Source organism: Stegostoma tigrinum, chromosome 29, assembly GCF_030684315.1.
Source record: "Stegostoma tigrinum isolate sSteTig4 chromosome 29, sSteTig4.hap1, whole genome shotgun sequence".
Taxonomy (NCBI): domain Eukaryota; kingdom Metazoa; phylum Chordata; class Chondrichthyes; order Orectolobiformes; family Stegostomatidae; genus Stegostoma; species Stegostoma tigrinum.
In genome coordinates this window covers 40,103,818-40,130,579 of record NC_081382.1, presented here as the reverse complement: position 1 = coordinate 40,130,579, position 26,762 = coordinate 40,103,818, and the positions used below count along the sequence as shown (strand labels likewise).

General features: G+C 47.3%; 1 protein-coding gene across 3 annotated transcripts in view; it reads right to left on the bottom strand.

The window, feature by feature from the left end:
- Nucleotides 1–26,762, bottom strand: part of col27a1b (collagen, type XXVII, alpha 1b) — a 660,800-nt gene that overhangs the window by 30,896 nt on the left and 603,142 nt on the right. For all 3 annotated transcript variants that reach the window (XM_048559048.2, XM_059638229.1, XM_048559047.2), the window contains exons 46-50: nt 20,527–20,580; nt 20,147–20,254; nt 18,681–18,788; nt 11,518–11,625; nt 9,479–9,532 (exon numbers count right to left, since the gene is read on the bottom strand). In XM_048559048.2, coding sequence (XP_048415005.2) covers nt 9,479–9,532; nt 11,518–11,625; nt 18,681–18,788; nt 20,147–20,254; nt 20,527–20,580 — 432 coding nt within the window. The remainder of the gene's footprint in view (nt 1–9,478; nt 9,533–11,517; nt 11,626–18,680; nt 18,789–20,146; nt 20,255–20,526; nt 20,581–26,762) is intronic.

The following is a 26,762-nucleotide window of genomic DNA, read 5'->3' as shown; positions in this document are numbered from 1 at the left end:
TTACCATGGCTAATCCACCCTAACCTGCACATCTTTGGACTGTGGGAGGAAACCGGAGCACCCGGAGGAAACCCACGCAGACACGGGGAGAATGTGCAAACTCTACACAGACAGTGACCCGAGGCTGGAATCAAACCTGGGTCCCTGGCGCTGTGAGGCTGCAGTGCTCACCACTAATACTGCGGATGCTGGAAATCTAAAGCAAACACAAAGTTCCAGAGAAATTCAACAAGTCTAGCAACCTCTGTGGAGAGAGAAAGAGAATTAACATTTCATCTGGTATGACTTCTTCAAGGGGCTCTAAACATTAACTTTTTCTCTCCACAGATGCTACCAGACCTGTTGACCTTCTCCACCATCCTCTGTTTGATTAACCTGTGACATCCAATAAGACTCCTCGACATCTGCAGTATCTTGCTTTCACTCTGGCTTAAGGGGGTTTGGCAGAAGAACTTGAGATGATAGGAGGAGAGATTTTTTTATCCAACAAGTGACCATGTTTTGCAGCACCAGTGGGGAAATGGTTAAGTATCTGAGAGAGACACGGACATTGCAGGAATATAATAGGAGGGACGAGAGGGGCAAGATGATTGGGCTCTGAAAAAAGCTAGTGCAGATTTGATGGATCAAATGGTCTCCTTTCACCTTGATACTACCCCTAGGCCTGTTGTTGCTCCTTACAGTGCATCCTGAACATTTTCTGCTCATCTCCTCTTTCCCAGCTCCCATGTGCGATGCCTCTTCCTGTCTGTGATGAGATGTCAACAACACCACTACGGCCACTTCTAACGGAACTGTCCTCCATGTTACGATCTCCCCTCCTCTCTCCTTTTTCACACAGAGCGTGGTGCATGTGTGGAGCAAACTTCCCAGAGCAAGTGCTACAGGTGGGTACCATTACAATTTTAAAAGACGTTGGGACGGGCACAAGGACAGGAAACGTTTCGAAGGAATATGGGCCAATCACAGGCAGGTGGGATTCGTTCCGTTTAGGAAAATGGGTTGGCATGGACGGGTTGGGCTGAAGAGCCTGTTTCTGTGTTGCATGACCCTATGAAATCCCAGACATTGCAAGAGAGGTTAAGTAAATGCTAAAGGGATTTGTTCTTTTGAAATGCAAGGTATTGTAAGAATTAGCTTTCTGAATCACAACCCACATTAATTAACTCCTGCAAAGAAAAGGAATTATTTCAGTATTAATCTATTTTATGCAGCGTCAATGCAATCAACTGTATATAAAACTGTCTCTTAGCACTGGGGCAATGGAAATTGTTTTCATTGGATACAACCTGATGGCTGCAATAGAGGAGAAATTACTCTGAGTTGGCCAAGACAGACACACGCGTTACTTAAATATTTGCTTGTAATTGAATAAACAAATAACAACCATTTCAAAACTGTTCCACATGTACATAATGAAGCTGTTTACTGACAGAGACGATGCTGGACTAGTTTAAAACAGATTTAACCTGCTAACACAGGTCTCAGCAATAGTTCATGGTCATTTCTCGAAATGCACCAGAATGTTTATAAACAATTATTTGGAATTACTGGACATTTCCGTCATGGGCAGGAGCGAGCGTCCAGTCTGTCATGGTACCATTACAAAAGGAACCTTGTGGTCAACAGGTTGATGGTGAAATGTCGAATTGAATCTGCGCTGTCGTACTTCACATTTCAGAAAAAAAACATTCAAATCAAAAACACTGGCCAACGTGCTTGTCAACTATTAGTTGCGAATGACTTCAAGTAAACATGTTTGAGGTCGGCGAACCCTGCGAGGTTCCAATCAGGTCATGGAGCGATCTTTCAGATGGTGGAGTACATCGATAAACGAGGTCTGCTGGATTCTGAGGTTATCTGTCACACAATAACCTTAAGTAATGTTGTTATAAGCTTCAGGTTTGCCTTGTGTATCCCCAGTGACGACCCCGCCTTCAGGGTGAGGTGAGAGAGTGGTGTGATCGTAATTTGGTTACTGACCCGGCTCCTTCCGTGGCCAACCAGACCTGGAGTGGGACTTGGAGCCTAGGTTGTTTTGGGGTCACAGGGAGAGATACTGCCTAGCTGAGCGGTCATTCCTCCATGGGAGGTTAAAACTCGGAAGTGCACAAGTGCCTTGGATTTTCCTCTGTGTTCAATTCCACTTCACTCTAATCCTTCATTGTCTGCGCAATATCTCCCGTGTGGGGCCCAAACCACTGTGTGAGGGGACAGGTGTCTATGTGTGCGCATTGGACAAGGCTCACTGACCTCAAACATGTTTACCTGAAGTCATTCACAACTAATTGTTGACAAGCACGTCGGCCAGTGTTTCTGTTTTCTGAAATGTTAAGTACGACAGCTTAGATTCAATTCGACATTTCACCATCAACTTGCTGACGACAAGATCCCTTTTACAGTGGCAAGACAACAGACTGGACACTCACTCCCACGTGTGTTTGCATGTGTAATGTGTTGCAAGTTAATGTATGTGTTTTGAATGGTGTGTGCGTTGTATTGTATGTTCATGTATGTGTGTGTGTCTGTATTATACATATGTGTGTTGTATTGAATGTGTGTCTACTGTACACGTGTGTTGTATTGTATGTGCATGTGCGTGTCTGTTGTACACATGTATGTTGTATTGTATGTGTATGTATGTGTTTGTACACGTGTTGTATGTGCATGTACGTGTGTCTGTCGTACACGTGTGTGTTGTATGTGCATGTGTGTGTCTGTTGTACACGTGTGTTGTATGTGCATGTGTGTGAATCTGCATTGTACGTGTGTCTGTGTTGTACATGTGTGCTGTGTTGTATGTGGACGTGCATTGTGTGCGCTTTCGCATTTGTTGTATTAGATGTGTGTGCAATTTGCTTGTGCATCGTATACATGTTGTGTTGCACGTGTGTGTGTGCGTGCTTGTGTTTGTTGCATGCATGTGTCTGTGTTGTAACATAATCCTCTTTCTCTCTCCACAGAGGCTGCCAGACCTGCTGAGTTTCTCCAGCACTCTGTGTTTGTTTCAGATTTCCAGCATTGGCCATATTTTGCCTTGATTTGAATCCTGCAGAGTGCTGTTTTTTGGAACCAATCACATTTTGAACTGATTACAGTCCCATGTGATTAAAATGGAAGGCATGGCTTACAGTCCCCTCAACTCTCCAGTGACCTTTGCTCAGGGTAATGATGTTCATTCTGACTTCCACTCTTTTCAACAAACCATTCAAGCTTCAATGCTAAGGAAACTTAAACAAAACTTTGAGTGACCTCTGCAGAGCCAGTCTTTCCAACTGTGCCATCATTACGTAGAGTGCAGATGATTTTGAGAGAGAAGTCCTTTGTATAAAAGAAGTTCTGTCTGCTCTAGGAATCAGTGTGTTCAATCAGGGAGCCTAATGAAAAGCACATGGTAGCTGCTGGAGAGTTACTGGCTCTCAACGACTACAGCAGAGGGGATCATGAGACTAGAAAAGAGTCTTACTGAGCTGCAGACTATCTCTGACTCCAGCTCTGATAAAACATCACTGCATGCAGTCCATAAAATGTGTGCATTCTCACGCACTAAATAAACTGTGCTCCTGCTCATATCTGAAACACAGTGTCAGAGCTGTGTCATTCCACGGTTTTTTTAAGTTACCAATTTTTGCGCGACGTTGACGGGTCTGAAACTGGGTGGATGGCAGAGTGAATGCCAGTGTGTGGCAGAGGGGAAACGGTTGGGGGGGGGGGGGGGGTGACGGGGTGGAGAATGCTCCCCGCGCTGAAACTCTGCAGGGTTTACTCCAGAGAAGCTACGGCGGCGACCAGCATTTCTCTGCTTTAGTTCCCTTAGTGCCACACCGTATGCGGGATTCTGCAGCAAACTGGAACACAGGCAACAGCTCCACATGCGTGTGTCAGCCGTGACTCAGTCATACCGTCATGCAGCACAGAAACAGGCCCTTCGGTCCAACTCGCCCCTGCTGACCAAGTTCCCCAAACTAAACTAGTCCCATTTGCCTGCGGTTGGCTCATATCCCTCTCAACCTTTCCTATTCGCAATAAAAAACCAAAAGAACTGTGAATCAGAAGTTGCTGGAAAAGCTCAGCAGAGCTGGCAGCATCTGTGGAGGGAAAGCAGAGTTAACGTTTCAGGTTGAGCGACCCTTCCTCAAGACGCCTACCTCCTATTCATGTACTCATCCAAATTGTGATTAATGTTGTAATTGTATCTCCATCCATCCCTTCCACTGGCAGTTCATCCCACTTACGGACCACCACCTGTGTGAAAAAGCTGCCCCTCAGGACCCTTTTCAATTTTCTCCTCTCAGCTTAAAAATGTGCCCCGCAGTTTTGACATCCCTCTCCTTGTGGAACAGACCTTGACCATTCACCTTATTGAAACCCCTCATGATCTTATATACCTCTCTGAGGTCACCACTCAGCCTCTGACACTCCAGAGAAAAAGTCCCAGCCTATTCAACCTCTCCTTATAACTCGAACCCTCTAGTCCTGGCAACATCCTGGTGTATCCTTTCTGAACCCTTTCCAATTTAGGAATACTCTTACGCTCTTGCCCCTCAGCCATGCGGGGGCTAGATGTTACAGGGTCCCCTATGCACCACCCCACCCATCGTTTTAGTGGGGGGGGGGGGGTTGGCCAGTTCACAAACGTCCCGCCCACACTCGGGGCTCACTGCCATAACGTGGAGGGTGGGGGTGGGGGTTAGGCAGTGAGACTGGCAGCCTGCCTGCCATAAAGATGGGCGAATGAACAGTCAGTTCGGCCACCCATAACAACCTTGTCTTGGGAGGCAGGGAACAGTGTTTGGAAATGTTTAAAACAGTGGAAGGATGTTGGTGGGTTACTATTATGGGGTGGGGGGGGGGGAGCGTGCCCCTTATCAACAGGGATTTCTTTTGTGGGATGACGGTGCTGCCCGACTCTCGCAGCCCTTCAGCCCTGAGGCCAGTCAAAGCGCCAACCACATTGGTGTGGGCCTGGAGTCACATGTAGGCCAGACCGGGTAAGGATGGCAGATTTCCTTCCCTGAAGGGTATCTAAAAAAAAACTCATTTGTGAGATGTGGGCATCGCTGCCTGGTCCAGCATTTATTGCCCACGCCTAGTTGCCCCCTTGGGAAAGTGGCGGTGACCTGCCTTCTTGAACCGCCACGCTGCTGTGGGTTGACCCTTGGGGAGAGAATTCCAGGATTTGGACCCCGCGACACTAAAGGCGATATATTTCCAAGTCGGGGTGGTGAGTTACTTGGAGGGGAACTTGCAGGGGGTGGTGTTCCCGTGTGTCTGACCCTCTTGTCCTTCTAGATGGAAATGGTTGTGGATTTGGAAGATGGTGCCTGAGGATCTTTGGTGAATTTGTGCAGTACATCTTGTCGATAGTACGCACTGCTGCTACTGAGCGTCGGTATTAAACAAGATGGATTTTTACAGCTGATGACAGTAGTCAATGGTCATCATCCCCAAGACTACCTTTCATCTCTCCTCTGACCCATAGCTTCTTTAAAACCTGGCCCCCACTTCCCTTCCTAAGTTTCCAAAACCCCTCCCACCGACACCCAAAGCAGCTGTGAAAAATGATACATAAATACAAGTCCTCCTCTTTTTTTTAAGGTCAAAAACTTAGAATGAATATTCCTTTGATGTCAAAACTTTAAATGATGGATTTGAGACTGAAGCAAGGAGAGCTTTCATGTAAGATGTGAATGCAGGAACTGAAACAGAAGGACTCTACAATACAAAGGTATTTAAAAGGTGCTGAGACAAGGCGGGGAGGACATTGCCTTTTGGCAATGTGCACTTTGAAACCCAGAGCGGAAATAGTCTTAGTAAGAAAAACAGAAATTGCTGGAGAAACTCTGCAGGTCTGGTAGTATTTGTGGAGAGAAAGTGGAGTTAATGTTCTCAGGTCCAGAACAGTTCTGGGAAGGGTCACTGGACTCAAAATGTTGATTCTTAATTCTCTCCAATGATGCTGCCAGGCCTACTGAGTTTTCCCAGGAATTGCTGTTTTTGTTCTTGATTTCTAGCATCCACAGTTCTTTCAGGCTTTTGTCTGAAATAGACTTAAGCTTGTTCGAGACTTTAGTCCAGCTGCAATAAAAACAGAAGGTCCTGCTGAAACTCTGCAAATTCTGGCAGCCTCAGTGGCGTGAGACAGAGTGAGAAGGGATGGCATGGTGGCTCAGTGGTTAGTGCCAGGGACCTGAGTCCGATTCTGTTTGTCTGTGTCTGCCTGTAGGGGGTTTGCACATTCTCCCAGTGTCTGTGGGTTTCCTCCAGGTGCTCCGGTTTCCTCCCACAGTCCAAAGATATGCAGGTTGGGGTTGGTTGGCCGGCCATGGGTAATGCAGTGTTACAGTGTAGGGTGGGGAGAGGACGAGCCTGGAAGAGTTGGTGTGGACGTGTTGATCCAAATGGACTGTTTCCATTCTGGAGAGGCTCTATGTTAAAGGAAAACTCTGTGGGTTTGAGTCCAATACAGCTCTTCTTCAGAACTGAAGAGAGAGGAGAAAAACATCTGGAAATGGAGTCAAAGAGATGAACAGTCAGTGGGTTAAAGCGTTTGGGAGATCAGAAATTAAAAGTGCTACAGAAAGCAAAAGGAGTTGTCACAGTTGTAAAAGTGGGACATAACATCGGCCCAGAGTTTGTGTTAATAACATTAATAAGGTTGCAGTCAGAGATTTGTGACCGTTAGATGGACAAGGTAAATGGTACAATGACAATGATATGGCCAGGGATGATAGAAAACATGAGAAGACTGGAAACTAGAGCTGAACAAAATGATTGGCCACCAACAAGAGTCATATTGGGCTTGGTTCTTGTGTGCAATGAACTTGCTGAGGAAGTGGGGGGTGCCGGTACAGTTACAATGTTTAAAAGACATTTGGATAAGTTCATGAATAGGAAAGGTTTGAAGGGATATGGGCCAGGAGCAGGCAGGAGGGACTAGTTTAGCTTGGCATTAAGTTCAGCCTGGGCTGGTTGGGCCGAAGGGTCTGTTTCTGTGCTGTATGTCTCTATGACTGTCTCCATGGACATCAGCGAACCAGATGACCTTTTACAGATGGCACAGTCACCGTCACTGAGTCTAACTCTGAGCTGGTGATTTATGCACTGAACTTAAACCCCACCAATTGCTTGGTGGCAAGAATAAGGCCATTGAAATAGTGATCATAACACAACAGCACAAAATTTAGATTGATTCACTGTGTATTTAAGTACAGGAAAGCAAATCTTCAGCCAATGGGTGTCTAGAATTTAGCTTCTCCAATTGCAGGAGGATTGTTTCACATTTTAAACATGAATCTTTACCTGTTTTATGGGCCGTGGATGTCACTAAGGTGGATCTGCATTTGTTGTCTGTCCTAAACTGAGTGGCTCACAATGCCATTTCAAAGGGCAGTTTAAACAGCGACATACATTGTTCTGGGTCTGGAGTCACGTGGCCCGATAAAGGGGGGGTAAACCTCTTTCCCTTAAAAGGTCTCTGTTGAACCAGGTGGGTTTTTATGACCACGGTCACATGGTCACCATGAGGCCTGCTTTAATCCCTGGTTGTACAGAATTCAAATTCCACCATCTGCCATGGTGGGATTCAAGCCCACATTCCCACAATATTAACGTGAGGCTCTGGATTTCTGAAATAAAAGTAGAATATTGAAATAGAGACAGTAAGTGTTGGAGAAATCCTGCAGATTTAGCAGCATCTCTTCGGAAGAAGTCATATCAGACTTCAAATGTTAACATTGTGTGTGTGAGTGTGAGTGTGTGTCCGTGTGAGTGTGCATGTGTGTGTGTGTGTGCGCGTGCGTGTGCCTGTGCGTATGTGTGTGTTTCTCTCTCTCTCCACAGACACAGCTAGCTGGGGATGGGTTACTAGTTCATAACTAGCTAGTAATTTTAAGGAGACAAAGCCCGGAGTAACACGACACCAACAGGTTTATTTGCAATCACAAGTTTTCAGAGCGCTGGTCAGGTGACAATGCATTAGGGCCCTGAAAGCTTGTGTTTTCAAATAAACTGCTGCACTATAAATTGGTGTCATGTGACTTCCGACCTTGTCCACCCCAGTCCAACACCAGCAGCTCCACATCACAACTTTAAGAGGAATATTGAGGATTGAGTCGGGAAATGGGGCCGATTTTGTTGACTCCTGCGTAATGGAAGGGAATAGATGCGCCAAGTTAAACAGCCTGCTCACACACACATTGTCAACCAAGCGATCTGATCATTTCTTATGGTACCAAACTCCCGCACTGTACTCAGATTAACCTCTGTGAATGCATACCCAGATCCTCTAATGCAGCAGAAATAATGGATTTTCCACACAACTGTAGTTAAAAAAATAAATTCTACAGTGAAAACCTCCCAGTCATTAATACGGTCAATTCCACTAAAAGTCAGGTACCAAACAGAACTTCTGTAACAGAGGGACCAGTGAGAATTAAAAAATAACTTTGAAAATTGAGCCTTCGACTGTTCCAAGGTTACATCTGTCTACATGTTGGGCTTTCAATCCATGTAACACAGGCTTAGTTACTGTCTCATAGAAGATTAGAATACCTCTTACCTGCTGTAAGTGTCATTAACCGGTCTCAAACTAATACAGCCTGTTGTACAATATACTACTTCTATTACTCAGGTATATGTATCTCCTGCCAAAAGCTCATTTGTGGTCCGTCTTCTACTGTGTAACACCAGTAGCCCCCTGAGCTATTACTAAAAGAGAGGCGCCTCAGACAATAAGCCTACCCAAGGATAACCCTGTAATAACCAGGTGCTGGGTTGTCACTCCCATCATGTAAAAAATTCACAGCTAAAGAGAACAGAAAATTAAAAAAAATCTGCCCAGCTGCCTCATAATCCACCACAGCCATCCTCAAAAAGTTACATTTAGTCTTCCTAAATTCGCAATACATTGCGGAAATACTTATACAGGCAGGGGGTCAAGCAGACCCTTCAGGTCAACCAGTCCAATCCCAAACTAAACCAGTCCCACCTGCCTGTGCTTGGCCCATATCCCTCCAAACCTTTCATCTTCATGTACTTATCCAAAATGTCTTTTAAATGTTGTGGCCATGGCCACACCCACCACTTCCCCTGGAAGCTCGTTTCTCACACGAGTCACTCTGTGTAAAATAGTCGCCCCTCATGTCTTTTTGAGATCTTTCTCCTCTCACCTTAAAAATGTGCCCCCTAATCTTGAACTTCACCACCCTGAGGAAGAGTCATGTGCCATTCACCTTATGTATCGCCGTATGATTTTATAAACCTCTAACAGGGACACCCCTCAGCCTCCTACTTTGAAGTGAAAGGGAGCCGTAAACATTGGTGAAGTGCAGAGATTTCACTCTCCCTGGCCAGGTACCCTTGGCTGCAGTGGAATGGATCACGAGGAACGGTAGGATGGTTTCAAGTGGTGCCCCATTAAACTACAGAAAACAGGAGATGGTTGGAAAGCTCACAAAGTCACTCTCGCTGGCTGTACCTTTGGTCCAAACACTCCCATCAGCCCGGGGAAACCAGATTCTCCAGGGTCCCCCTAAACTCAAAACAAAAGAGAGAAAAAAGTTTGGTTAGCAGCACAGACAAGGATCACGTTAGTCATCAGTCACTGTGGGGGTCGGGGGGGGGGGGGGGGGGTGGGGGGGGGGGGGGGGCGCGAGACTGGACATTGCAGATAAAGTAAGAATTAGGAGCAGTAGCTGGCTGCTCAAGCCTCTTCCAACATTTGATAAGGTCATGGCTGATCTGAGTCAACTCCAGTTCCCTGCACACTCCCAATGACATCTGGCCTCCTCCCCATCAAATCTGTCTGACTCGGCCTTTAAAATATTCAATGATCCACTGTTCTCTGGGAACAGAATTCCACAGATCTTCCGAGAGGGGGGAAATAAATCACCTGACCTGTATCTTAAATGGGGACCTTGTGGTCATAAAGAAAACTGAGAAACTAGCATAATTCCCTGAGAGAATTTAAGCCATGATGTGAGTTAGATACAGAATGAACCTTACGTTTCTCTGCTAACTTGGGTCCCTGTTGGGCAGCCCAGAGCGGGTGATCTCCAACGTAGAGATGATTGGAAAGTAGGCTGGTAGGAGGTTCATGTGGAGCTGGGAATCCTGCGGCCAGTAAGCCCCCTCCTGACTCCCCAAAACTTGCCCACCATCTCCAAGGCCCAAGTCAAGAGGGTGATGGGATACTCCCCATTTCCTGGATGGGTGCAGCCCCAACAACACTCAAGAAGCTTGACACCATCCAGGACAAAGCAGCCCCCGCTTGATTAGCACGCTTACCACTTGCAGCTTTAGCAACAGTGCGTACTATCTACATGATGCACTGCATCAACTCCTCCAGGCGGCTTCAACCGCATTCTCTAAACCCGCAAACAAGTAGAAGGGAATGAGAGGCCAGACGCTAAATGGGAACATCACCCCCTGCAAGCTTCCTTCCAAACTACTCACCATCCTGACTTGGAAATACATCGCCGTCCCTTCGCTGTCGCTGGGTCAACTTTCTGGAATTCCCTCCCCGAGGGCACTGTGGGTCAACCCACGGCACACGGACTGTAGCGGTTCAAGAAGGCAGCTCACCCCCACCTTCTCAAAGGGGCAACTAGGGACAGGCAATAAAAAGCGCTGCCCAGCCAGCATGTCCCATGAGTGAATTAAAAACAAATCGACATGGACAAGATGGGCTAGAGGCCCTATTTCAGAGCCACATACTCCATGGAGTTTGCATGTTACCCCCATGTCTGTGTGGGTTTCCTCCAGGTGCTCTGGTTTCCTCGCACAGTTCAAAGATGTACAGGTTAGGGTGGATTGGCCATGGGAAGTTGCCCATAGTGTTGAGGGTTGTGTTGATTAGGTGGGTTAGAGGGGTTGGATCTGGGTGGGATGCTCTGAAGATTGGTGTGTACTCGTTGGGCCGAAGGGCCTGTCCCCACACTGTAGGGATTCTATGATTCTATGTAATTGGACATCTCCTGCCTGGGGAGAACTGTATGGGGCTCAAGATAACACAGTGTGGAGCTGGAGGAACACAGCAGGCCAGGGAGCATCAGAGGGGCATGGAAGATGCCGTTTTGGGTCAGGACTCTTCTTCAGAAATGGGGGAGGGGGAAAGGGAGCTCAGAAATAAATAGAGAGGAAGAGGAGGGATGGGTAACGGGGAAGTGGGATGGTGATAGGTGAATGCAGGTAGGTGGTGGAGATTGGTGAGTGGGATGGGAGAGGCAGAGAGGTGGGAGAGAAGGTGGACAGGTTGTGTCAAGTCAAGGAGGCGGGGATGAGAGGGAGGGTTCGGATCTGCACTGTCTCCGGCTGGTCAAAACCTTAGGGTCCCCTAAGGATTTCCTGTCCCTGACTTACATTCTCACATTAATCTGTGTTGTAATTCATTTCAGATTGCTCCTTGAAATGACTGGGAAGCCAGTATGAAATTCTGCGATTGTTTTTACGATAACATAAGGTCGGGCTAGTTGACTGAAGCAGCTGATTTCAGTTCAGGAGAAATGTGTTACTCACCGGTTGACCTTTGGAACCCAGATCACCTCTCTTCCCAGGTAAGCCCATTCCTCCTTCCATTCCTTTAATCCCAGGAGGTCCTATCTGGCCCTGCAGGCCTCTCTCTCCCTGTGGCACACACAACAGGTAAAGAAAAAAAACACAGATTTACTGACCACAATAAACGATCTGCATCTGTTACAGAACCCAATGTACTGTTCGAATCAAAAGCAAGTGATAAAGTTCAGTGATGTTTGAAATGAAGAACACTGGTAAACATAACAATGCAACAGTAGGCCACTTTCAGACCTAATCTTTCCGGCAAATATATCAGGAACAGAGCTGTATCTTTTATATCTCCCAAGAGACAGGTTTATCTCCCAAGGACGGGCACTGAGGGTCAACAAAAATTTTCACTGTGAAAGGTGGATAGAATGTTGATATTGAAAGCAGGAGGTGCTGGAGGAATTCAGTGTGTGTGGCACCCTCTTTGGAGAAACAGACAGCAGGAAAAAGAGAGAGAGAAAGAAAGACAGAGGGAGCAAACAAGAGAGAGGGAGAGAGAGTGAGAAAGAGACAGAGAGAGCAAGCAAGACATCGCGAAAGAGAGAGAGAGAGAGAGAGTGTCGACATTTCAGGTCGATGATTCATTAGAACTCAAGTGTATCGTAAGATGTGGAGCAATGGTGGATAAATGAAGAGAAGTATAGGTCAATAGCATCGAGCTGAACTCTATAACCCACCACCAGAGTCTGATATGTACAAACATGCAAGTTAGACTCAGGATGAGGTCATTCTACCCCTTAAACTTGTTCTGCTATTCAGTAAAATCAATCTGATTATGCCACATTCCTGCCTACCTTCGCTAACCTTTCACCTCCTTACTTATCAGGAATCTATTCACAACTTCCTTGAAAGTACAGACTCTGTTTTCACCACCTTTTGTGGAAGATCATACCAAAGGCTTGCTATCCTCCATGAAAAAAGAAATTCTCATCTTTGTTTTAAATGGGCAACCTCTCACTTTTAAACAATGGTTCCAATCCCTGATTCTCTACCAACGTGAAACATCTTTTACACATCCGACGTCTTATACGTCTTATAGTTTGATTGGATTTATTATTGTCACATGTACCTCAGTACAGTGAAAAGTTCTGCTTTGTGTGCAGTACAGGCAGATCATACCACACGAAGGGCATTAGGGTAATAGAACAGAGCGAGGAATACAACGTCACAGTTGCAGAGAAGGTGCACAAACAGCGAGGTCAACATTAAATTTAAAATTTTAGAGGTCCAGTCAGAAGTCTAATAATAGCGGGGAAGAAGCTGTTCTTGAATCTGTTGGTATGTGTGTTTAAGCTTCTGTATCTTCTGCCTGATGTAAGAAGTCAGAAGAGATTATAACAGGATGGGAGGGGTCTTTGATTATGTGCCAGATTCAGAGTCTTATGGGTCCTATACCAGACTCTCAGGATCCTATGGGTCCTATACCAGACTCTCAGGATCCTATACCAGACTCTCAGGGTCCTATATCAGACTCTCAGGGTCCTATGGATCCTATACCAGACTCTCAGGGTCCTTTGGGTCCTATATCAGACACTCAGGGTCGTCTACCAATCAAGTTACTCCTCACTTTTCTAAAGTCCATCTGTTATAGGCTGGGACTTTCCCTACTAGGCAGCCTGCTCATTCCAGCTATGAATCTGGTAAACATTCTCTGAGCTGTTCCCAATGCCATCATGTCCTTCCTTCAATAAGGTGCCCAATACTGTACACAGTGCTCCAAATGTGATCTCATAAGGGCCCTTTATAATTGAAGCATAGCCTCCCTGCTGTTATACTCAACTCCCCGCGCAATGAATTATACCATTCTCTTAGATTTCCTCATTCCTTGCTGCACCTGCATACTAACCTTTTTCATGCAACTCTCCAGGACCTTTGCATCTCAGAGCTCTGCAGCTGCTCACCACTGAGATAATACATTTACTTCTTAATTTCCCAGTCAACGGACAAGTTTATATTTTCCCACAATACATTCCAAATTGTCAGAAATGTGCCCACTCACTTAATCTATTCATTCCCTCTGTAGACTCCTCACTTCCTCTTCACAACTTACTTTCCTACTTTGCATCATCAGCAAATTTAGAAAACCATATCTATACATGTGGCAATAATAAGTCAAATCAAATCAACTCATGCGTATAAACTGAGAGCCCAGCACTGATCCCTGTGGGACACCACTCATTACACTGTGTCAGAAAATCATCCATTCTTTATTACACTTTGTATACTACTTTAAACAAACATTAAAGCTATTGAAGCTCAATGCAAGCTGGAAGAACAGAACCTCATTTTCCGCTTAGGGGCCCTGCAGCCCTCTGGACTCAATACTGAGTTCAACAATTTTAGGGCCTAAAAACTCTCCCATGTCCCAGCTCCCTACCCCACACACCAGGCCATGTTATGCCACAGCCTGCTACTACACACTACCTACTGTCAGTCGCTAACAGCCCCCATTAACAGCTATTCACTCTCCCAGCCCGATCATCATCCACTCCTTCATCTAACCAACTGTTCTTCTCTCTCTTTGGGCTCTATCCCAACCTACTGTTGGCTCCTTATCCCACTCCCCCACCCTATCTTCTGCACATAAACAATTTGTTTAACAGATGGAGATAAACGTCTGGTTTTAGTCTGAACGTTGCAAAATGGCAACCGACCACATCAGATGTTTTCCCAGCTACCATCAGTTCTCAGTGACCTGAAATGTTAACTCTGTTTTTGCCTTCACAGATGCTGCCAGCCCTGCTGAGCTTTTTCAGCAACTTCTGTTTTTGTTCCTGATTTAGAGCATCTGCACTTCTTTCAGTTTTTATGAAATTCAGACAATCTGGTTATTATCACATTTCTACCTGTCGGAGTCTGCAGTGTACAGACTCACTGCTACATTTCCACTTTTACTCCTTCTTTAGAAATACTGCATTTGCTGCAATGTGGACATGAGAAGTGATTTATAAAAGGAAATGCTTCTTTCGCATCTCTCTATTTACAGAGGGCTGCAGATCATGGACAACGGTGACCCCACCTGGGTCTACCCTGTCCTGTGTCAGTCTGTTTCAAGCAGTGGCATGTCTTTAAAATTCTCATCCTCATTTCCAAATTTATCAATGGCCTTTTCGTCACATCCTCCATTGCTCTGGAATCACTTTCAGTCCCACTACCCTCCATGAGGTCTCACCTCCTCGAGTTCTGGCCTCTCATGTGTAACAAGCAATAATAAACACTTTCATTCCTGGTGGCCATATCTTCAGTTGCCTGGAGATCATGCTCTGGGGCTTCCATGCTACACCACCCTGCTGCTCTCTCTGTATCTCTCCTCCTTTAAGATGCTTCTTAAAACTACATACTTCCCTCCAGTTCACCTGGCAACGGGGGGCTGCGTTCCGAAAGCCTGTGATTTCCAATAAACCCGTTGGACTATAACCTGTGTCGTGTGACTTTGATCTCTGCAAATGAGGGCTAGCACTCCAAAGGAACAAAGCGACATGCTGTTTCAGATCTGTACCACAGTGAGGTGCTGTTTTCGCTTTTGGTCACATTTCTTCCTCGACCCTAACCAATGGATTGCTCTAATATCAGAACGAGGAACATTTGTTATCCTCAAGGCTTGCTCAGTATATGTTTCCTAAAAACAATTAGAATTAGATCACAGTATTCCAGCTGACCACAGGGAACAAGATAAAATAAAATGTGAATCATGTAGGCTCGGGGGATTTATTTGTTATCCAGTCCACACCACAAAAAAAATAATAAGTTCACAATTTGTTTAACAGATGGAGATAAACGTCTGGTTTTAGTCTGAACGTTGCAAAATGGCAACCGACCACATCAGATACACTGTGGAGTTCATGACACAACAGTGATACTGGGGCTGTTTCTGTGATGCGAGTTATCGCAGGAAATGATTTGGATTTGCAGTAATGCGCTCGTCTCCTTCCTCAGGATGGAGGGCAAGCTGCTCCCGCTCCTGGTCGATGGGCTCCAGGATACCTGAGCGGGCCAGAATGTGATCCAGGCGCTCTGCCAAAGGTGGGAGATTGTGTGTGTGTGTGTGTTTGTGTGTGTGTGTGTGTGTGTATGTGTGTGTGTGGGGTTACTCGCTCTCTTGGGGTTGGGGCAAAGAAGGCATTAGGAGGTCGGTGTGCTCCCTCTGATGCTGCAACCTCATCTCCACCTATCGCAGACGGAGTCCTCACTGCCGTCAGGAGTCAGGGTTCCCTATATTACGAGGCCACAAGCCAGGAGTGGGTGGGAATGTCTGACATCCATGTAGGATGCTCAGGGGGAAGTCCCTGAACTGTTGCCACCATCATTTTCCGGGCGAAGGGGGGGGGGTCACATGTGGGGTGTATGTCTCTACTGGCTGAGTTGACTTTGAGACCCAGTGATGGCCAGCTAGGCTCGGGAGGAGAGTCTGTTCGTTAGAAGGTGCTCCTTGGCTCAGTGGCCTCTTTCTGTGCCACTGCAGTACTCATTCAGGAAGAAGCTTTAATATCCACTTGGTGGGGTTAAGGTGTCAGGGTGATTATCCCCGGTTCACAGTCTTTATGTGATAGGTGCGTGTGAGAGTGCAGGATTCCCCGAAACTACTGCAGAAGAGCCCTCGTAGATATTTTCAGTCAAATTCATGACACAGGAATAAAAGCTAAAAAAAACTGGATGATGGAATTCTGAAACGAACACAGAGAAAACACTGGAGAAACTCAGCAGGTCCAGTGGCATCTGTGGAGATAAAACAGAGTTAATCTTTCAAGACCGAAATGACCCTTTCCCAGAATGAAAGGTATTGACTGAAGAGGAGGAGGGGGGGGGTCAAATGGAACAGAAGGCGTAGAGGTCACTCATTGGGGGCTGTCATTTTTTATTTACTCATGGGATGTGGGCATAGTTTTAAGGTGACAGTACAGAGATTTAAAAAAAAGAACGAGGGGCGTTTTTTTTTTTACACAGAAGGTGGTGTGCGTGCCAATGACGTTCTTGAGGATGTGAGTACAGTCACAATGTTTAAAATACACTTACATGAGCACCTGAACAGGAAAGATTTGAAGCAGTATGGGCTAGCAGTAGGCAGGTGGGACTAGTTTAATTTGAGATTATGTTCAGAATGGACTGGTTGGGATGAAGGATCTGTTACCACACTGTATGATGTTTTGGCTTGAATTGCCCCCTCGAGAAGGGTGAGGGTGAGCTGCCTTCTTGAACCGCTGCAGCCCACTTACCGCGAGTTGACCCATAATGCCCTTAGGGAGGGAATTCCAGGATTCTGACCCAGTGGCAGTGAAGGGACGGTGATATATTTCCAAGTCAGGATGGCGTGAGTGACTTGGGGGGGGACTTGCAGGGGGGTGGTGTTCCCATGTATCTGCTGCCCTTGTCCTTCTAGATGGAAGTGGTCATCGGTTTGGAAGGTGCTGTCTGAGGATCTTTGGTGAGGTTCTGCAGTGCATCTTGTAGATAGTACACACTGCTGCAACTGAGCGTCGGTGCTGGAGGGAGTGGGATGTTTGTGGATATGGTGCCAGTCAAGTGGCTGCTTTGTCCTGGATGGTGTCAAACTTCTTGAGTGTTGTTGCAGATGACCTCATCCAGGAGCGGTGGAGAAAGAGAAAAAGAAATGTAAGAAGGGGTGTGCGTTAAGGCGTCTGAAGTAGCCCAGCACTCATTCAGTTGAAGGGCAATTAGGGATGGGCAACAAATGCTGAGCTTGCCAGTGATGCCCACATCCTGTGAAAGACCGAGAAAAAAGGTGGCATCCTGAGTCTGAATTTTCTTAGAACATAGAACATAGAACAGTACAGCACAGAACAGGCCCTTCAGCCCACAATGTTGTGCCGACCATTGATCCTCATGTATGCACCCTCAAATTTCTGTGACCATATGCATGTCCAGCAGTCTCTTAAATGACCCCAATGACCTTGCTTCCACAACTGCAGCTGGCAACGCATTCCATGCTCTCACAACTCTCTGCGTAAAGAACCTGCCTCTGACATCCCCTCTATACTTTCCACCAACCAGCTTAAAACTATGACCCCTCGTGCTAGCCATTTCTGCCCTGGGAAATAGTCTCTGGCTATCAACTCTATCTATGCCTCTCATTATCTTGTATACCTCAATTAGGTCACCTCTCCTCCTCCTTTTCTCCAATGAAAAGAGACCGAGCTCAGTCAACCTCTCTTCATAAGATAAGCCCCCCAGTCCAGGCAGCATCCTGGTAAACCTCCTCTGAACCCTCTCCAAAGCATCCACATCTTTCCTATAATAGGGCGCCCAGAACTGGACGCAGTATTCCAAGTGCGGTCTAACCAAAGTTTTATAGAGCTGCAACAAGATCTCACGACTCTTAAACTCAATCCCCCTGTTAATGAAAGCCAAAACACCATATGCTTTCTTAACAACCCTGTCCACTTGGGTGGCCATTTTAAGGGATCTATGTATCTGCACACCAAGATCCCTCTGTTCCTCCACGCTGCCAAGAATCCTATCCTTAATCCTGTACTCAGCTTTCAAATTCGACCTTCCAAAATGCATCACCTCGCATTTATCCAGGTTGAACTCCATCTGCCACCTCTCAGCCCATCTCTGCATCCTGTCAATGTCCCGCTGCAGCCTACAACAGCCCTCTACACTGTCAACGACACCTCCGACCTTTGTGTCGTCTGCAAACTTGCTGACCCATCCTTCAATTCCCTCGTCCAAGTCATTAATAAAAATTACAAACAGTAGAGGCCCAAGGACAGAGCCCTGTGGAACCCCACTCACCACTGACTTCCAGGCAGAATATTTTCCTTCTACTACCACTCGCTGTCTTCTGTTGGCCAGCCAATTCTGTATCCAAGCAGCTAAGTTCCCCTGTATCCCATTCCTCCTGACCTTCTGAATGAGCCTACCATGGGGAACCTTATCAAATGCGTTACTGAAGTCCATATACACCACATCCACAGCTCGACCCTCATCAACCTTTCTAGTCACATGTGTGTGGTGAACTAATTTATTGGTTAGCAACACTGTGCGCCACCCCAGTGATCAGACATCTCCTCTGTGTTGTGTGGTCAGATCAGAAGAACTTGCAGTTTCTGAGTTGTTGCACATGTCTGCCTGGGGTTGCTGAGCTCAGTCTCACTCACCTTAAAGCCAGGGGGTCCCTGAGATCCAGGTAATCCTGGGACTCCAACACGGCCACGGCCTCCGGGTTTCCCGACGAACCCGACATTCCCGTCATCCCCTTGCTCTCCCTGAGGTTGGAGGGAAGACTGCAATGTTAAACCATATCACGGCAGAGAGATCTGCTGCGATTATGCACTGGAGCGAAAGCAGAATGCAGGTAATGGATAGGATGGGCTGCATTGCAATTCACAGCTTTGAACCCCTGTATCAGAGTGCCTTTACCTCTTCTTGTTTCAAATAAAATCGTTTCACCTCTGCCTGTAGCCTCCCAGACCCAGTGTAACCTTCTGCAGTCCCTCTATATCCTCAACACTCTTCCAGGGAACCTGGCCCCACGCATAAAGCCTCAACTGACATGTGGGCAACTTATTCTGTTTATCTCCCATGTCTTCACGAAGTCGGGAAACACAATCTCTCATTGAGATATAAAACAGCCGAGGGCTGGCAATCTTCAACGGTACCACAGAATCGATACGATGCGGAAGGAAGCCATTCAGCCCATTTCTCTCTGTGCTAGCTCCGTCGAGTAATTTAACCTCGAGCTACACTCCTGGACCCCTGCACGCTGTTATGATTAATTATCCAAGCACTCTTCAATGAGCTGATTGAACCAGCTTCTACCACACTCCTAACACTCGCTGTCTGAAAAGGTTCTTATTTGTTTCACCTTGCTTTTTACTTCTTTTGCAAAAAGTTTTAAATCTGTGCGCTCTGGTTTATGAATGGGAACGGCTCTAACCAGGCCCCTCTTGCAGATGTAGGAAAGCAGCAATTTCTTCCAATTAGGAATTATCAGGAATTTAATGACATGTTCACACCAACCAATGATGAATGATGATGTGCATCCTCACGTCTGAACTTTTCAAAGTGCATGAATGGTGCTGAATTCTGTGCAATCATCAGTGAACACCCCTCACGACCAACATATTGATGGAGGGAAGCTCATCGATGAAGCAGCTGAAGATGGTTGGGCCTAGGACACTACCCGGAAGAACCCCTGCAGAGATGTCCCGGAACTGAGATGGCTGACCACCAACCACACCCATCTTCCCAAGTGCCGGGCACATCTCGGAACTGCGGAGAGTATCCCTCTGATTCCCACTGACTTCAGTTTGGCTCGGGCTCCTTGATGCCAAAGGCAGTCAACTGTGGCCTTGATAACCAAAGCAGACACACTCACCTCACCCTTGGATTTCATCTCTTCTGTCCATGTTCGCACCAAGGCTGCAATGAGTTGACATGCCCTGGCAGGACCCAAACTGGGCAGCAGTTACTGGTAAGCTGCCCTCTGAAATGCCCGAACAAGCCAGTCAGTTCGAGGACAATTAGGGACCGGCCACACGCTGGCATCGCCAACGATGGTCACATCTCGTGGAAGGAGTTTAAACAAAAATGCCTCGATCGATTTACCAGGCTCAAGACTGACCTGAATTCCTGGTTTGCCAATGATTCCAGGAGCACCGTCCAATCCTGGAGGACCCTCTTGACCTTGTCGACCAATGACACCTCTCGAACCGGGCGGACCGACAGGACCCTGAGCGTTACACAAAAAAAAACCTGCCGTTAGTTAGAGTTCCAACTATTCTGAAGTGCTGGATAATACGCTGTTTTCATTCAGGAAGATCTTACAACAATGAAAGACAGCATTACTATTGCAATGTTGTATTATTATTTGGAGCTGTATAGCCTCTGGATCGTATCCAGTCACTTCTAAGCCCTTTGTAACCAATATAATCGTTTCAATGTGTAGTTACCCAACTAAATGAATGCGTAGGATGGAGTTTTGCTTTATCACACAACACTTACTGCTGGGCCTGGACTCCCTCGCATGCCCTGGGGACCTGCTTTTCCTTTGCGACCCTAAACAACAAAGAGAGGGTTAGAGGAAGTAACATCTTGTGCTTACACAGTGCCCTCTTCAGGGTCATCAAAGCCACACGACAGAATCAAGATAACAAAGTGTGGAGCTGGATGAACACAGCAGGCCAAGCAGCATCTCAGGAGCACAAAAGCTGACGTTTCGAGCCTAGACCCTTCATCAGAGAGGGGGATGGGGAGAGGGTTCCGAAATGAATGGGGAGAGACGGGGAGGCGGACCGAAGATGGATAGAGAAGATAGGTGGAGAGGAGAGTATAGGTGGGGAGGTGATAGGTCAGTCTGTGGAGGACGGACAGGTCAAGGGAGTGGGATGAAGTTAGTAGGTGGGAAATGGAGGTGTGGCTTGAGGTGGGAGGAAGGGATGGGTGAGAGGAAGAACAGGTTAGGGAGGCGGGAACAGGCTGGGCTGGTTTTGGGATGCAGTGGGGGAAGGGGAAATTAATTCTCCTCCCTGAACCCCCAGTGTGCCACTTAAGCCCCTCGCAGGCTATGGGGGAGCCGATGTGCGGCTGGGCCCACTCAGTGAGTTCGAGGTGCGGGGTCAACTAACATGTTTACGTGTACGTTGCCACCTAAAGTTACAGAACATAGAACGGTACAGCACAGTAGAGGCCCTTCAGCCCACCATGTTGTGCCGAACCTTTACCCTAAACCTAAGGTCTACGTAACCTCCACCCCTACCTTATACTATCATCCATATGCCTATCTAATAGCTGCTTACATGCCCCTAATGAGGCCGACCCCCCTACCCTCTCCGGCAATGCACTTCACATCCCGACCACTCTCTGAGTAAAGAGCCCACCTTATGGAGAGGGATGGCAGCAGCTCCAACATTGCTCCATCGCCTGGTTGACCAAAATATGCTCCAGCTCCTGCCAGCTGCTATAGAGTCATACAGCACGGAAACAGGTCCTTCGGCCCAACTCATCCTTCCTGACTTGCTTTCCTAAACATCAACTAGTCCCATTTATCTGCATTTCCCCCGAAATCTTTCCTGACCAAATGTCTTTTAAATGTTGTAAACGGAGTTACCTGTACACTTCTGGCAGCTCATTCCACTCTGTGTGAAAAAGTTGCCCCTCAGGTCCCTTTTAAATCTCTCCCCTCTCTCCTTAAACCTATACCCTCTAGTTTTGGACTCCCCCTGCCCTGAGGAAAGGACTTCAGCTGTTCACTCTATCCAGGTTCCTCGTGATTTTGCAAACTTCTATAAGGTCACCCTTCAGTCTCTGACGCTCCAGGGGAAAATAGCTTCAGCCTCTCATTATAACTCGAACCCTCCAGTCCCGGTAACATCCTTGTAAATCTTTTCCGCACCCTTTCCAGTTTAGTAACATCTTTCCTATAGCAGGGCGAACAGAATTGTACAAAGTCCTCCAAAGGTGGTCTTACCAATGTAAGATGTTGTCCCACCTCAATGCTCTCACTGATGAAGGCTCACATGAATGGAGTAGGCTCTGTGTAAGGTTGCCAAGATACTGGACAATCTGCTCAGTTGGATTATGAGGGCACCTAGTCTTGACCATCAAGTCCTAGAGTGAGACTCGAACCTAGAGATTCTAGTAGAGAGGCAGGGACACTACCCACTGCACCACAAGGCCTCCTCACTTGGGATCCACTAGATTGCGTATCTATGATGTATTAGGTAATAGGAAGTCCCACTCAAAGACATAATACTCTTCACACTAATGAGGAACGCCCTCCTGATGGCATCCTGGGGATTACACATAAGATTGCATTCTTGCTTATCTGAGGAAGGATGCTCCGGCAACAGAGGACGTGAAGTTTATCAGACTGATTCCTGGAATATCAGGGCTGCCATATGAAGAGAGATTCGATCAGTTTAGGACTCTACCGACTGGAGTTTAGAAAGATAAGAGGTGGTGGAATCTCGTAAGGACCGATGAAATCCTAACAGGACTAATCAGGGTAAATGCAGCAAGGATGTTCCTGGAGAGTCCAGCACCAGGACATGGGTAAGATTCTGAGGAAGAGTCACTGGACCCCGATTTCTCTCTATGGAAGCACCCAGGCCTGTTGAGCCTTTCCAGCAATTTTTGATTTGGTTCCCGATACACAGCACGTGCAGTTCTTTCGGATTTTTGGACTGAGATGAGGAGGGATTTCTTCATCCAGAGTGTGGGGAGCCTGTGAAATTGTCTGTCAAAAAGCGGTCAAGGCCAAAACATTGAACGTTTTCCAGGGTGGGGGGGGGGGGCGTTGGATGTAGTTCTTAGGGTTGTTAGGGCCAAAGGGTGTGGGGGACTGAGTTGGATGATCAGCCACAATCATATTGAATGGCAGTGCAGGCTCGAAGGGTGAGCGGCAGACTCCTGCTCCCATTGCCGATGTTTCTGTGTCAGTGAGGCCTGGTTTCAGACTTGTTTAAATACTCATCTAAAAGCACAGCCAGACATGGAAGATATTACATCTTTCACATTTCCTACTAAAGGGTAGGGTTGTGAGTCTTTGGGCTTCCCTTCCATGAAAGGCTAGCTTTCCAGTCCTGTATGTTTTCCAATTTTCGAAATAAAAAACTTTTGGCACTATTCCACGTGGAACGCATTATAAATTCCAAAACTCTGCTCATCAGCTGCAGCATTCAAGATGCTGGCTTGGTTATGGTGAATGATCTAGCGGAAAGGTTTGTAATGACATACTGGGAAAGCAGAGCACTGCTGTGGGATTTGGGATTACTTAAACCCCTTCTTTGTTGCTGCTAATCCAACAGGAGTGCCGGAACACAACTCTTCCAGGGAGCCTACAACTTCCTAGCTCTGGCTAACTTCTGGTTCTCTGCAATTAAGTGAAGCCTTAGTGTCAGTCTACCGAAGGTCAAACAGCGGGCTGGGAAGTCTAAACGCTGAAATTATGGCCAACGAACACAAGAGAGGAACCACACACTCAGGGTTCGTGCTTCTGAAGCGACAGGTGTCCTGGGAGGTCATGCTGAACCTTTATCAAGCTCCCTCTAGGCCGTGACTACCTCCAGCTCGAGTTTTTAGGGAAGATATGTGAGGCTCCTTAGGAAGGGAGGTTGATCAGAATGTACCTCTGGATGACAGAGTTTACCTACAAAGTTTGGGAGGTGAAACTGCTCTCCTTGCAGCAAGGGAGATCGAGATGAGATCTTTGATAAAGGTGTGCGAGATTATGACGGACGAGCGATAAGATAGACAAATGAGGCATGGTGGTACTGTCCCTGCCTCTGGATTGGGAGGCCCAGGTTTAAGTCCCACCTGTTCCAGGGATATGAACAGGTTAAAAAAAAAGGCTGTTGGAGGGTGGTAGCGTCCCTGCTTCTGGTTCAGGGCCTCAGGGTTCAAGGGGTGTCCTAACAGGTTGACGTTAAATAGTTATATAAGGTGGACAATGTAATGGTGCCCTTGGGGAAGGAGCATGTGATGTCCAACCATACCCCTGAGACATCTGGAGAGAGCTGGAGGGGACTGGGGATCTTTATTTCCCCTTCCAACTCGTTTTCTTTTAACCTCCCGCCCTTCCCCTCACCAACAGCCCCAATCTGGGAACTCATATTCTATGAGGTGCAGCCTATTTCTGTTCCAGTGCCTTACGGCCTTAGGTTAGAGGGAATGCCACCCTAGGTCAAGAGAGCATATAGTTGATGGGTGGAATGAATTCCTCTCTGTTGCAATGACTCATTGAACAGGAGCAAAGTTTAGACTTCATGCGTACTGAACTCCCAATCCTTTCCACTGCGGCATCAAAAAAGTAGCAGAAAGGGAGTTAGCTGTTCTTGAGTTGCTCCCTTTTCCTGCTGCCTGATTAATTACAGAGTGGTGTGGCTCGATGCCCAAGAGCTGATTTGTCTGCCTCCACTGATCTGCTCCCACCCCGAGCGTCTCAGACACCGGCCATGCAAAGATAAAAGAGATCTAAACCTCAGTCAGATGTCCGTACAGATCGGAACGCTGCGCTAACCAGGATCTATCCCCTGATGCTAGTTGGCCCCGATTCTCCAAATGTTAGATTTCACAAAAAGCTGCAAGTCAATGCTGTATCTGGAGTATCTGTTGACTACTTTCCCCAGATGTAAATTCTCTTAAACATTCACGCAGAGAGAACGCTTCTGCCAGGCTGACATGAGACATCACAGTTTGGCTCAGTTTGTCGGCTCTCGGAGCTATCATTCAGTAAGCTGCTCACTGCAAACGTCATGACCTTACACAGTCTCAATCTGACGCCAATCCTCTCCTGGCCTGCCAAACTTATGCTCTTTCATTATTTCCGATTGGAATGCAAGTCGGAGTATTCAGTAGCAAATGAGAAGTGTATGGCTTTGCTATGAAAGCCTTGCTCATGTCAGCCGTCCCGCTCTAACAGGACAGGACTGCGCCATATGGTAGCTTATGGTAGAGGTCCCAGCGAGGGTGGGTGGGCTGAACCTCAGAGTTGGCGACAGCTCAGCTGCGCCAGCAACACCATCGCTACGACCACAAGACATCGGCGCAGAGGTAGGCCATTCCACTATCCAACAAGATCGTGGCCGATCCAATAATCCTCAACTCCGCTTTCCTGCCTTTTCCCCAAAACCCTCGATTCCCTTACTGATTAAAAATCTCTCCCATAATGGCCCAGCCTTGATGTAAATCGATGATCAATGGTGGATATATCACTAGTTACCAGGTACCAGGTACAAGGGGAGGCGATGGCTTAGTAGTATTATTGCTGGACTGTTAAGAGGCCCAGATAACATTCTGGGGACCTGCGTTTGAATCCCACCACGGCAGATGGTGGAATTTGAATTCAATAAAATATCTGGAATTAAGAATCTAATGATGACCGTGAATCCATTGTCGATTATCAGGAAAAACCCCTCTGGTTCGCTAATGCCCTTTAGGGAAGGAATCTGCCATCCTTACCTGGTCTGGCCTACATGTGACTCCAGACCCACAGCAATGAGGTTGACTCTTAACTGCCCTCTGGGCAATTAGGGGTGGGGAATAAATGCTGCCCTGGCCAGCGATGCCCTCATCCCATGGATGGGTAAAAAAATATAGGATTTGGGACAGCTGGGGCCTATCAGGGTGGTCCTAGTGAAGACAATGATGGGGTGCGGGGGTCTAAGGGCAGGTGGCAGTGATATTGTGACTGTTGGCATTAGGGGTGGTGAGCTGGAGGTGAAGACGACCCATACTGAAGCTGCCTGCACCCCGTTAACCCTCTCCCACAGCCCACTGAGGGGGTCTCCAGAGACTTCTCCATCTCCACTGAGAGAGACAATGACTCCCAACAGGTAAAACACCAGCTTCAGCACGCACACACGCGCACGCACACACACACACACACGCACCGCCTCCACCCCCTGCCCCACACATCCTCCCCCCCAACACTACCTGGCAGCAGCTTCCCCGCGCCCCCCCCCAACACACACACACACACACACACCCACACTCACTCACTCTCACACACACACACACACTGCCCCCACCCCCCCACACATCCTCCCATCCAACACTACCTGGCAGCAGCCTCCCTGCGCACCGCGCCCCCCTCCCCACACACACACACACCGCCCCCACACATCCTTCCCCCAACACTACCTGGCAGCAGCCGCCTCACACGCTCAGACCTCACTCGCACACGCACACTCACACACGCTCACTGACACACTCTGCCCACACTCACACACACGCTCACTGACACACACACGCTCACTGACACACTCTGCCCTCACTCTCGCTCTCACACATGCACGCACACTCACACACACACACTCTCTGCCCTCTCTCTCTCACACACACTCTCATCACACGCACACACACACACCAAACTTAACTGGCACAGTGACAAAAAGAATAAAATATGAATAATAAAACCCTTTGAGACAAAGGCTGAAGCTTGCTGAAGGCAATGGTTTTCACTGAAGGCTAGTAGTTGTTAGATAATAAAATGTGAGGCTGGATGAACACAGCAGGCCAAGCAGCAGCTCAGGAGCACAAAAGCTAACGTTTCGGGCCTAGATCCTTTGTCGCAATGAAAGTTGCATTTTCAGTGTCTCAGGCACCAATCCCACATTTTATCCTTACTTTGTTACCAAGGGAATGGGGTTTATAAAGTAGGAAGGTTTTGTTAAAACTGTACAAGTGACTAGTCAGACCACAGCTGGAATACCGTGAACAGCCTTGTTCCCTTATCTAAA